Source organism: Poeciliopsis prolifica, unplaced genomic scaffold (genome assembly GCF_027474105.1).
Source record: "Poeciliopsis prolifica strain line A6 unplaced genomic scaffold, Auburn_PproV2 SCAFFOLD158, whole genome shotgun sequence".
Taxonomy (NCBI): Eukaryota; Metazoa; Chordata; class Actinopteri; order Cyprinodontiformes; family Poeciliidae; genus Poeciliopsis; species Poeciliopsis prolifica.
The window spans coordinates 317,430-329,050 of NW_026562533.1; the positions used below are offsets into that span (position 1 = coordinate 317,430).

The 11,621-nt window shown below is 45.0% G+C and overlaps 1 protein-coding gene across 1 annotated transcript; it reads right to left on the bottom strand.

Annotated features, from left to right (window-relative positions):
* Positions 1-7,267: 7,267 nt before the first annotated feature.
* LOC129356143 (transcriptional regulator Myc-like) lies at positions 7,268-11,008 on the bottom strand. Its single transcript, XM_055025748.1, is given in 4 exon segments — positions 7,268-8,402; positions 9,533-9,787; positions 9,790-10,038; positions 10,804-11,008. Coding segments are annotated over 3 exon segments (1,014 nt in total). The 5' UTR covers positions 10,025-10,038; positions 10,804-11,008; the 3' UTR covers positions 7,268-7,878.
* Positions 11,009-11,621: the final 613 nt, after the last annotated feature.

An 11,621-nucleotide genomic window follows, 5' to 3' on the forward strand; every position in this document is an offset into this window, starting at 1 on the left:
GATTCTGTCTGGAAACAGAAACTTCAGGAAATAATAGTAAAGGTTTCATTCAATGCTGCAGAAACACCAAATATCTGGTGCAAATATTTTATGACAGCTAAAGACCAAACTGACTCGTAAGCTGCTTCCATCCATCCACCCATTTTCTAACCTTTGACCCTGGAGGGTCGGGAGGAGCTGCTGCCTCCGGCGGGGTTAGGGTTAGTCTGTCGCAGGGTTGTAAGCAACTTTTCAGCTAAATATTAATATTCATAGAAAGTTCCAGATCCACTGGCCACTGTTGAAAATGAAGAACAGAGGGAATCTTGGCCCCATGAAAAAAAATGGAATTGGCTAAAGTGATGCAACTTTCCGATCAAAACAACCGATCAGAACCAGCAGGACGTCTGTAACCCAGTTTTAGTGTATTAATGTAATCCTACCTTGCAAAGTTCTTTTATTATGAGCTACTCTGTAATCGTTCACGATGCCATAATGAAGCATAAATTCATCCCAAAGGCATTTTGCCACGGTTTGGACTTTTTGTGTAGGAGTTGGACTGGCGATGGCGTACTGAGTGAAGTGATCAGTTAGTACGATCAGACTTTTTGTGACATTGCATCCTTCGTGTTGCTTTGATCTGGATCAATGGATAAGAAATCCATACAAACCAGTTGGATCAGTCCGGTAGACTTTATGTTCACAAGCGCTGCAGCTTTTTCCCGAGGGGTTGCATGTTTTGATTCTGTTCTCGATGTCAGCTGCCATACAAGCCCAGTAAAAACTTGCTCAAGGGAACGCTCAATACCTCAATACCTCAATACCTCATCATCATGGAGACTGTGAACAAGTGCCTCACTGGGTTGCTCAGGTGAGACGAGCTGATAAGTGACATTGCCATCATCTCGGTGTCTTCGGTACAATACTTGGTTGTGCAGCTTGAGACAATTGAGATCTCGAAGCAACAGACTTGTATCATGAAGGTGGAACCTTTTCACCAGCCTCCATTTGGACAATGACCTCACGCAAGCAGGGGTCAGCTCTCTGTTCTTGTTTGAGTTGTTCAGCCGACAGATGGGGCACGACTGGAAGACCACCACAGTCGTCTTCATTGACAAAGTCATCTGGTAAGGTGTTTACTGAGACGGCTAACGAGTGCAGCGGACGTGTCGGTTCATTGGAGAAACGACAACACAAGCGTCTCTCGGACGGCTGACGCCACCTCTTGGCTGAAACTGGTATCTTGCTGTGCCAAATGAGTTTGAGCTGTTTCACAACTCGCCATGCAGTCGCCTTGAAAGACCGTCTGCATCAGAGCTGAGTTTGCTGCTCCATATCGGAGCTTAACGTTAAAGCTAGCCAACGGTAGCTCATTGCATCCATCTTAGCTGTTGTCAAAATAAAGGTCATGGAGTTCCTGTCAGTAATGACAGTAAACTGGTTTCCATAAAGACTTTTCTGTTCCAGCATCGTTAGGGCCAAAAACTCCAATTAGACAATAGGCTGATGTGAAATCAGACTGGGCCAGCTATTGGTTGTTTAATCCATCACTAAAGGCATATTGCACCATTTTTAAAGATTTTTAGCACTTTTTGTCCATAGTTATTACCTTACTTTTTTACTTTATTACTTTTTAACTGTACAATAAGACATGAAATCTATTCATACTTTTTAATCTTGTAGAAGAAGATATTAAATCAACATCATTCACTTTTTACTTGGAAAAAAAACTAAATTGTGGAGAGGCCCCTGTTGGTCAGAAAGACAGATCAGATCCATCACGGATCAATACTTTCACTTCAGTTAGTGATTGAAATAAAGAGGTTTTCTTGGTATTCCAGCTGAATTTGGATTAAAGGGGCAGTACGCATTTTGCTCCTCCCAGATTTACTTCACTTCCTGTCTTTACCTGATTAGCATCCAGACAGGTTGATCTTCCTGTGTGTTTGTGGGACAGTTTCCATATTTAAACTGTAAAATAATGTCACATTTCTTCTATTTTTCAGTGTTTGATAACAGAAACAAAGTCTTTCCTGGCGCTCCGGTCCAGCCGACCCGGGTCAGCTGCTCCTCCGCAGGCCGTGACGCAGACAGGAAACGCCATCGGATCCGAGAAGATGAGGGAACCGCCGTCTAACCGTCTGCTGAGTCATGCTTGATTTCACACACAGGAGAAGTGAGGATGAGGAGGGTGAACAAGGGGAGCGTCCTGACACAGGCAGGGAATCACCGGCTGCACTGTAAAAACAAACGCTACCCAGAGAAACAATCCTGATCGTTTCTGCAGCAACATTTAGCAGCTTGTTTCCAGTTAATAATCGTTTAATATTGATTAAAAAAAGAAATCACTGGCAGGTTATCTTGCTTCAAGTGTAATAATCTAGAACTTTTTTAATCTGCATAAGGAATTATTGACTTCAGATTAAGATTTGTTGTTTTAGCAGCGGAGTTTGAATCAGAGAAACAAACTGAAGATTGAGAGTCTAACCCAAACCCCAATCCTAACCCCAATCCTAACCCCAATCCTAACCCCAATCCTAACCCCAATCCTAACCCAACGCTGCTGCTGTCCCTCATCATTAAAAGTGCGTGCGTGTGTGTGTGTGTGTGTGTGTGTGTGCGTGTGTGTGTGTGTGTGTGCGTGCATGTGCATGCGTGTGTGTGTGTGTGTGCGTGCGTGTGAGTGACAGACTAAAAGTTCCTGGTTCTGAGCGGGTTCTGTTTCTGTGAAGGTTCTGATCCAGGTTTCAGGTGGATGAGATCAGACGGAGTCGGGTCGATGTCATGATGACGTGTTTCTGTTTTATTGTGGCCTGCAAGCAGAATGTGGTTGAGCCATGATGCTGAAGTCTCTCATTATTTCCCCTCTTTGGGAAAACAAAGAAAATACAAATCTCCTGTTTCGCCTCAGTTTCTCTCATTTTGTCTCCGTTCTCCTGTCCTTCAGTTTATCTCTCGTCTTTCCGTCTCTTGTGTCCCGTGTGATGTGGCGGATCAGAACGAGTGAGTCAGACTCTCTGGGTCGCTCAGCCAAACACTCGGCTACTGTATGACGCCCACGCTCTGGTGTTTAAGTTGGCGTGCTGCACAGCGCTCCACCCTGATGTAACAGTATCAGATATTTAACCCGGCTGCTGGAAAAGCTTTTCTTCTTTTGTGGAGAGCAGCAGCTGTACGCCGCTGCAGGGAACGAAAGGAAAGTTAATCCACAGATAAAGTTTTTCTACAAACAGTTAGTCAGCAGGCGAACATGGAGCAAACTGACCAAAAACACTTTTCCACACATTCACCGTTTACATGAACGGCAGCCATGGACTCCAATCCAGGAGGTTTTCATAATAACATCTGAAATAGAAGACATTTTTATTTCTCTCAATTCTCTGAAAACAAACAAGTTTATTTTGAATATAACATTGTTTTATGTCTTGTCCCAAATACATTTGAAATAAATGTGATTTCTGTGGAAAATCAATGTCTGCACCAAAAAGCCACTTCATCATAAGAATAGGAATGCCAAACTTTGCAGTGACATCTCTCCGTAATCTAGACGAGAATCACTGGATTCATATTTCTGAAATCTCTTAATCAATTTTTCTCCTGATGGTCTGGTCGACCCGGTTCTACTGGAACCAGAACATCTGGAACAGAACCTCCAGCTGCTGTGGTCCTGAGTCAAACCAGCCTGTTCCCCTCCTGGCCTGTGGGGGCGCTGCACCAACAACCACTGCAGGAAACGACACTAAAACCTCTGAAGACACTGAGAGCAACTTCCTGTTTCACCAGATGAAACAAGATGGAGGCGTCAGAGTTTAGTGATTTCTCTTTAGTCTTTGGCTGAAGACCAGGAGCCATTTCTGCTGCTAATGCTAGGCTAGCATGTTAGCTTTGGTTACCCAGAATGCCCTGCGCTGTAGTCCACTTCCTGCTTTTGGAGCGCTCTCTGATCTGCTTGGCGTTCACATTCAAACTGAACCAGACCGAGGTTTGGAGGACCAAAGGTCAAAGGTCGATTACCATCCACAACTCACCAACCCAACCGGACTTTGACTAGACAGACGGTCCGGAGTCGGGTTAAGGTGGACTGGATGATGCTGCTTTCACACTGCAGCCTGAAGTGAACCAATTCACACTTCCAAATAAATGTGACCTGTGCCTGTTCTGCAGGTGAAGGAGCAAATGACCTGAAAGTGTCCCGATTGCCCAGTAGAGGGCAGAATAATGTCAGCGTTCTCAGTGTTCTGCCAACAGCCATAAAAAGGTAGGGTTAGGGTTGGGGTTGCTCGTATCAGGGTGCAGAATAGTGTTGAGTATCAGTGACGTTCAGTTTGGATGAATGCAACCTGGACGTTAAGTCGCATTTGAATCGGATACGTATCGGATATGTCAAAAAAATCTGAATTGGGTCACTTCAGGCTGCAGTGTGAACACAGACTAAATGTAAGGAAGTCTTGGGATGACGAATCAAGGATTTATTGCAACCAGACACTGCAAAGCCCCAAAATGAGCTTCTGTTTGTTGACCGCCTCCTGATTGGCCAGCAGCTGTCAGCATGTGATCAGAATCACAAGAACTTTAACTGATGACCTTTCACAAAGATTTCATTGTGATCAACGCGTTTGTTCAACGTATTTCATCCAACTTCTATGAACTTCTTGCAAAGTTTGTTGGCTTTGGTCACAACTTGAGCTGCTCACTCAGATGAACATGAAACTGTGAAAAAACTTCTGCCAATGTTCTTTTTATTTATGAAAACAAATAATTCAGCTCCTTTATCTTTCTTAAAATTTACTTTTGAGTTACTTAGAAGTTACTTTAGTCTTATTTTAATATGCACTAGAATACTTGATAAGATTTTGTGTTTTTGCAGTGCAGCTGAATGAAGTGAATGGAAATGAACAGACTGAAAGTTGTGCTCAGTTCTTGGTAGCAAACCTTCATCCTCTGCCTCACCTTTCATTAAAAAATCCTAATCTGAGTTTATCTGGAACCCGACTCATGTCACATCCCACAGCCACTCACTTTGACCTACACACCTGTAAACACACCTGACGCACTCTTAAAGGTGCAGTAACTTTAGTTAACAAACTCCAAACCTTTTCTTTTGCTCCAATTGACTTAATGTGAAGAAAACACCTGGATGAAATGAAATACTGTCTCAACCACACAGGTTTTCGCCAGCGACCTGATTATCTGGTTCAGGTGTTGGCTGGACTGTGGACGCTGATGCAGATATGCAGCAGCGGCTCCAGGCTCCTCTGAACAACCGATAGCAGATAAAGATTCATTTACAGAAGTCATTCCTCACACTTTGAACCAGGAGGAAGTTTGCACATCTCTACTACCTGGGAGTGGAAAGGAGCGATAAGGACGTGGGATGAGTTCAGAGGGGGAGAAGTCAAAATATTCTGCTTCACGTAGTTTAATATGCGTGTGCTGCATGTAAGCGTCTGCTAATGCAGTCAGGACAACTTTCTACATTTTACTCCATCAGGGGAATTGGATGCCAGTGTCATCCAAATCTAAGCCATTGGCAAGTTATAAAATTCATTCAATTTAAAATGTTAACTTTATTGTGATTTTTTGCTTACGTGGCCATAAACCAATTCTTAAGTTAAGAGGAGCTTTGGACTGTTTCCTTAATAGAAACAGATCATTTTCCATTTTTTTCAGTCATCAATTTCTTTCTATTTTGTTGGATAAATTTTTACCATTTTTGACTAGTTTACCCTAACCTGAAAACAGCCACCAATGAACGAGTCCATAAAGTTGTGCAACTAAACGCCATAACAATTATTAATATTAAGATCAGTGTCAGCGGGCAAACACAGGGCCGTAACACAGACCCTGGAGGCTGGGGCCGGGGCCCCGGGGCCACATCCTATTTATAGTTTTCCAGACAATAGAAACACAAATGACTAAAGTTTATTAGTACTGTAGTAACGATTCTCATCCTGATCAGTGGAGACACATTGTTGATGTTACTTCACAAAATAACCTGCAATTCAGTTTTGATCAATGTGATTTTCACAGCGTTGTTGCTGTTTGCAGTAACTGAAAAAGTTACTTTTAATGTAACTTAGTTACTTTCCAAACCAAGTAATCAGTAATGTGATTAGTTACTTTTTCAAAGTCACTGCCATCACTGATTAGAGCTAATGTGTTAGCTATAAATAGCTAATAATTTTTTTAAGTTATTCAACTGAATCACACATTGCTTTGCAGTATGCCATTTTGATAAATGTACAGTATTTTGTAATTTTTCCCCATTACTGTACAGTATTAAACGTTTATATTAATATTTTGACTCAAAATGCATTGATGTTCACCTGAACTTCTTCAATGTGGAACAAAAGGATATTTATTTACACCCATGATATTTGGCAAACGATACGATTCAATGCACTTCTACGATTTTCTGAAAGGTTTTAAAAGGACAGAGTGATTTTAGTGACATTTTGTGTTCCAGACTTGGATTTAATCAACTGAAAACTGATTAAAAGCACCAACTACACAATACCCGACTGATTGGACAGAGTCTAACTGTCTACAACTGGACAAAATGAATCAAAGATTCAGTGAGAAAATGAGTTGTTCTCATTTAATTCATATGGATTTGATATAAAAGTCAAAGTTTCCACAGTGTTCAGGAGGCGAGTGGGGAGATTCTCAGCCTCCAGACTGTCCATATGCAAGTGATGGACTTATGTTCTTCTTTTGGACATACTGCGTTTGGAGTAGAAAAGATCTTCTGGACTCCAGGGAAAAGGCTTTTCTCCCTTGATCCTGGAGTTAGCCGTGACTGTAGGCTGTTTACTACCTGCTGGGGGAGCGGCTCCGCATCACCCCGAACTGATCCACTCCTTGCTCCGTTCCGCTTCTTTCACGGACTTAGCAGCAAAATACAGCTCGTTATTTGAGATTTCCAAAAACAAAAGAATTTGATGCTGGAAGCTCATTCCCTGTCACATGACCGGAAATCTGGTTTTAACATTTGACATGTGGAAAAACACGGTTTACTTATTTTATCAGAACTGGTTTTATTTGGCCCATTAATTTAGAAACTGGTGTGTAGTTTATAATGTGCACTTTAAGGAGGCGGAGCCTTGCTTCCCGACGCTTCAGCGTATCGATACTGACGTATCGATACGCTGACGTATCGATACTCAATTCCGTCTGAGGGTGAAAAGATAAATATTGTAGAATCAATATAATTTTACAGCCCTCATATAAAGTTAGTTCTGGGTTGGTTATAAAGACACTTTATACATCCAACAAGTCAAAAACAAAGTTTTCAAATCTGACATTTCATTTTATTTTCATTTTGAAGAAGGTGCTTTGTCTCCAAATATTCAAAACAAACTACCAAAATAATTTATTTTCAATAAAAAAACTTTTACAAATATGTACAATAAAAGGAACGACCCAACTGCAGCAGGTGAGGTAGGTGTGTGAACATTTGATGTAGAGGAAGGAACAAAACCCAACTAAACTCCTGCTTGTGGTTAACACCCGGCCGGCGCTGCAGCTAACATCATCGCTTTTAACCAAACACTTCCTGACACACAACTAGTTTTAAATTAACTGGATCTTCAGGACCAACCAACTAACCTGCTGAAGCCCAATAAAACCTGAGGAAGACCTCTGCATAAAAACGTCTTTCTCGTCATAAAGGCGAACGCGCCGCCCGGTTCCAAACCGGGTCCGAACCGGTTCAGAACCGGTTCGGGTCGGCGCTTTAACACCAATGTTGAGTTTGATTCTGCAGCCACTGGGTTCCTCCTGGAACCGGCCCGACCGGAGGACCCAAGTCACCCTGAAACATTGGAGTTTCACCGGGTAGGCCGAGCTCCGGTTTGGGGAAAAGACGGCAGCGCGTGCGTCTCCGTCTGCGGCGCCGCACTATCTGCGCAGCTGCTCTAGCCGGGCCTTCAGCTCCTCCTGCTTGGCGCGCAGCCGGTCCCTGCGCGCTCGCAGCCGCAGGCTCTCCACCTCCAGGCCGTAGATGCAGTCCCGCGCCTTCTTCAGGATCACCACCTTAGACGCCTTGTCGTTGTGCGACAGCTCCGGCACCTTGTCCCGCAGGCGCAGGAAGCAGTTCTTTAGCTCGTTGCGCCGCTGCCGCTCCATCACGTTGTGAGTCCGCCGCCGCTCCTCCTCGTCCTCCGACGAGCTTCTGGAAGAAGAGGAGGAAGACGGCCAGGTGGAGCTGCGGGTGGCGTGATGCGCCCGCGACGAGCCGTCGGCGCCTCGCCAGCGCTTGTGGGCGGACGGCGGCGGCGAGGCGGGGCACGGCGCGGCGTAGTTGTGCTGCAGCTGGATGGCGCGCTGCTCCTCCTCCGGGTCGAGGCGGCGGGCGGCCGGCTCGACCGGCGACGGGCTGGACGAGCCCACGGACTCCAGCGACTCCACGTCGATTTCTTCTTCTGTGGGGAAACGGAGCGGAGGATAAACGTTAGCACCAAACGCCGCTGGCTAACATTTCAGAAAAGTTTCAGAAGAACAAAAATAAATGTACAAAAACTGGTGAAAGTGGAGATTAAAAATGGAGATTTATTTACTTGCTTTAATTCCAAACAGACAACTTGTTGAACTTTATTGCAGCTGCAATAAAGTTTATTATTGACTGATTATTTTGACACATTTAAGCCTTTATGAGATTCACATGAAGATGCAAATAAATAAGTTCCTTTTTGAAACAAGAAAAACATTTTATTTGCTAAAATGCAATAAGGTAGTAGAGTTGCTTTATGTCAAGCTAAAACTGCCTCCAAGTTTTGGATAAATCAGAATTAGACAAGTTGGTTTTTTATATTAAATGTACTTTGACTTTTGTAGTTTTGGTTTAATTAGTTTTCTGAAAACATTTTTCTCAGCATTCGGTCTTTATCACGTCTGTTCACTCCAGTTAATTCAGCAATGACTAAAATAGTTTCATGAATTGACCTTCATGTTTCATTCCCAACAGGAAGTCATGGATGTTTTGAAGCGATCCGATTGGCTGACTGTTGCACTGCCCCCTATGGGTCAGGTGTGTTATAACTAAGTGGAAACCGCAGTTTCCACCCACTGTGGCTGAGATATTCATCCAGACCTTATTCTGATATGCAAAGAAGTTTTCAAGTCAAGTTGAGAACCACTGAATAAAAATGATTTCAAGCTGCCTGCTTTCAGCCGACAGTCATTTCTGCACAAACAAAATCTTCAGTATTTTAGTTTAGTTTCTTGTCCAAATATATCTTGTTTTTTTTTTCTCATTTAAAGTGGAATGACAAGTAACTCGGTGTTCTAGGTAAATAATCCTTCAAGTTCTAGATCTAATCTTTACATTGATAACTTGGGTAAATTTCTCCTGAGTGAAAAATATTTGAATCATTATTCAAGAATAAATGGCATAAAAGCAGTTGCTGTGTCTTGCAGAAAAGCGACTTTAAGGTTAGTTTGTTTCAGGCGAAGCTTTAGAAACTACCCAGAACTCCTTGCTTGCATTTTGGGTTTTTGCAGTGCAACGTGTGCAGCTCGCAGCCAGGACAGACGGGAAGTCGGCCGGACTCACCGGAGTCGCTCGAGGACGCGGCGGTCTCTCCGCCGGCCGAGCCGTAGTCCGACGTGACCTCTGAGGCCACCTGCTCCGGCGCGGCGGCCATCAGGTCGTGGCAGTCCAGCGTGGAGCCCACCAGGTCCTCGAAGATGCTGGTGTCGATGGCGGACAGCAGCGGGCTGGAGCCCAGCACCGACAGCTTCTCGTCCAGCTTCTCCGAAATGCAGAGCCACAGGGCGTCGTCGGCCGCCTCGTCCTGGGGCGTCCGGGGTCGGCGGAGCCAAACAGGTCGCAGGTCCAGTTGAGCAGCTGGAGGTCCTGGTCCTCAAGCAGGATGTTGGACATGAGGCCCAGCTGGTCCTCCTTGTACGGCGGATTGGCCTGGCCCGGCTTCAGGGGGGGGGAGCGCGGCGGCGTGGGGGGGTAGTCCATCTCCATCAGGCTCTGCACGTCCTCAAACATGAACGGCTCCGAGCTCAGCCAGTCCGGAGACAAACCGCTCAACATGTCGGGTCCGAAGCCTGAGAACAAAATCCAGAAAACAGAGCCGGCCTAGTTAAAGTTCAGCCTCCGTCTGCTACTGAAACCCCCCTGGACCGTCTGCGCTTCTTATACCTGTTTACATCACGCTGGCCACGCCCCTTTACTACGTTCCGTGACGTTTACACACCATGACGTCACAGAACAGTTGGGCCAAAAACTTTGAGGGTTTTTCCCGAACTTTAAAACAAAAACAAGAGACGAGGAACCGAGCCGGTACCGGTTCTACTGGTTCTACTGGTTCTACTGGTGCTGAGCGTGGACTGGGCATCCCGCTGGGTCGGAACCAGAGGGGAACAAAGCTGCTTCAGCAAAGCAGCTGCAGCAGCGTGGGCTGCAGCAGCGTGGGCTGGTAAACTGCAGCAAACTAAGAAACTTCATTTTCTGTCCAACAGGAACTGAAAAACTTTTTCACTCAAATTTAGTTTTTACTAAAGAGCAAAAACAGAAAAACTATTTTCTGCAACTTTTCTTATCAACAACAATAAGAACAATAAGACTAAAAACATTAAAAACAATAATAACAATACTAATAACTGTTGCTCTGGGCCTCCAGTCTTCTAAATATTTGCTCCCTTTAAAGGCTCTGAATGAAGCAGCGGGTATTTAAACGCGCCGCTGCGGAGCCACGCGTGACACCGGCTTCTGCCACGCCGCCCACGCTGCCACGCCGCCCACGCGTCTCGTGCACGGCACGCAGCGAGCTTCTAAAGTCCAGAAACTATTGGACACGTGCAGAATCTTACCGGCCTCAGTGGAAAGCAGGAATTCTCAATGAAGAAAATGGAAATGATCCAATCCACGCGGAGTGATCGTGCTCTTAAAGGTTTCTGCTTCAATGAAACTTTCTGCGCGTGAAATGAAAGTTGGAACACGGCAGCATTGTGTGGAAATCCGCGAGCGTCCGGTCCAGCGTGTCCCACAGAGGGTCCACGTCTCCCCCTCGCTGCAGCAGCGCAACACTGTGGGTGTGGCTGGAAAACCGCTATGTACCGCCGCGACCGTATCCTTCCGCCACGAATGAAAAACCCGCGAAAACTTACAAAATAACAAAAAAGCTGCTCGTGCTGAGCGAAAGTGCCGCCGAAATAACCGCAGCGCCCCCCTTTGAGGATGAAGTCCAGGCGCAGAAGCCGATATTTAGCGCCAAGTGCGCTAAAACGGCCGTGAAGCGGAACTACCGCGGAGGGATACTTGGGTCACTCGGTTTCTGGGAAAGTCGTGGCGGCAAAAAGTGAACAGTGGGGCGAAGCTGTGAAAAAGCGGCGAACGAACTCACGGTCCATCCTGCGCGCGACCATCGGACCTGCACGGCGGAGCCGCCGCCATGTTGAGAGGGGCAAATTCTCCTAGGAAAACAGAACAAACTTTATTCTAAACTGGCTTTTTGTTATAAAGAGCCCAAAAAGTTGACATTTAATAACACGTGATATATTTTACAGTGATTTTAAAACTAATAATGACAATCACAAAGATGAAGAAGAAAAATATTGGCAAATTAAGCCATTCCACTTATTTCTACAGAGGCCTCTGAGGGACATACAGAGAAACTTTTTCTTTGTGT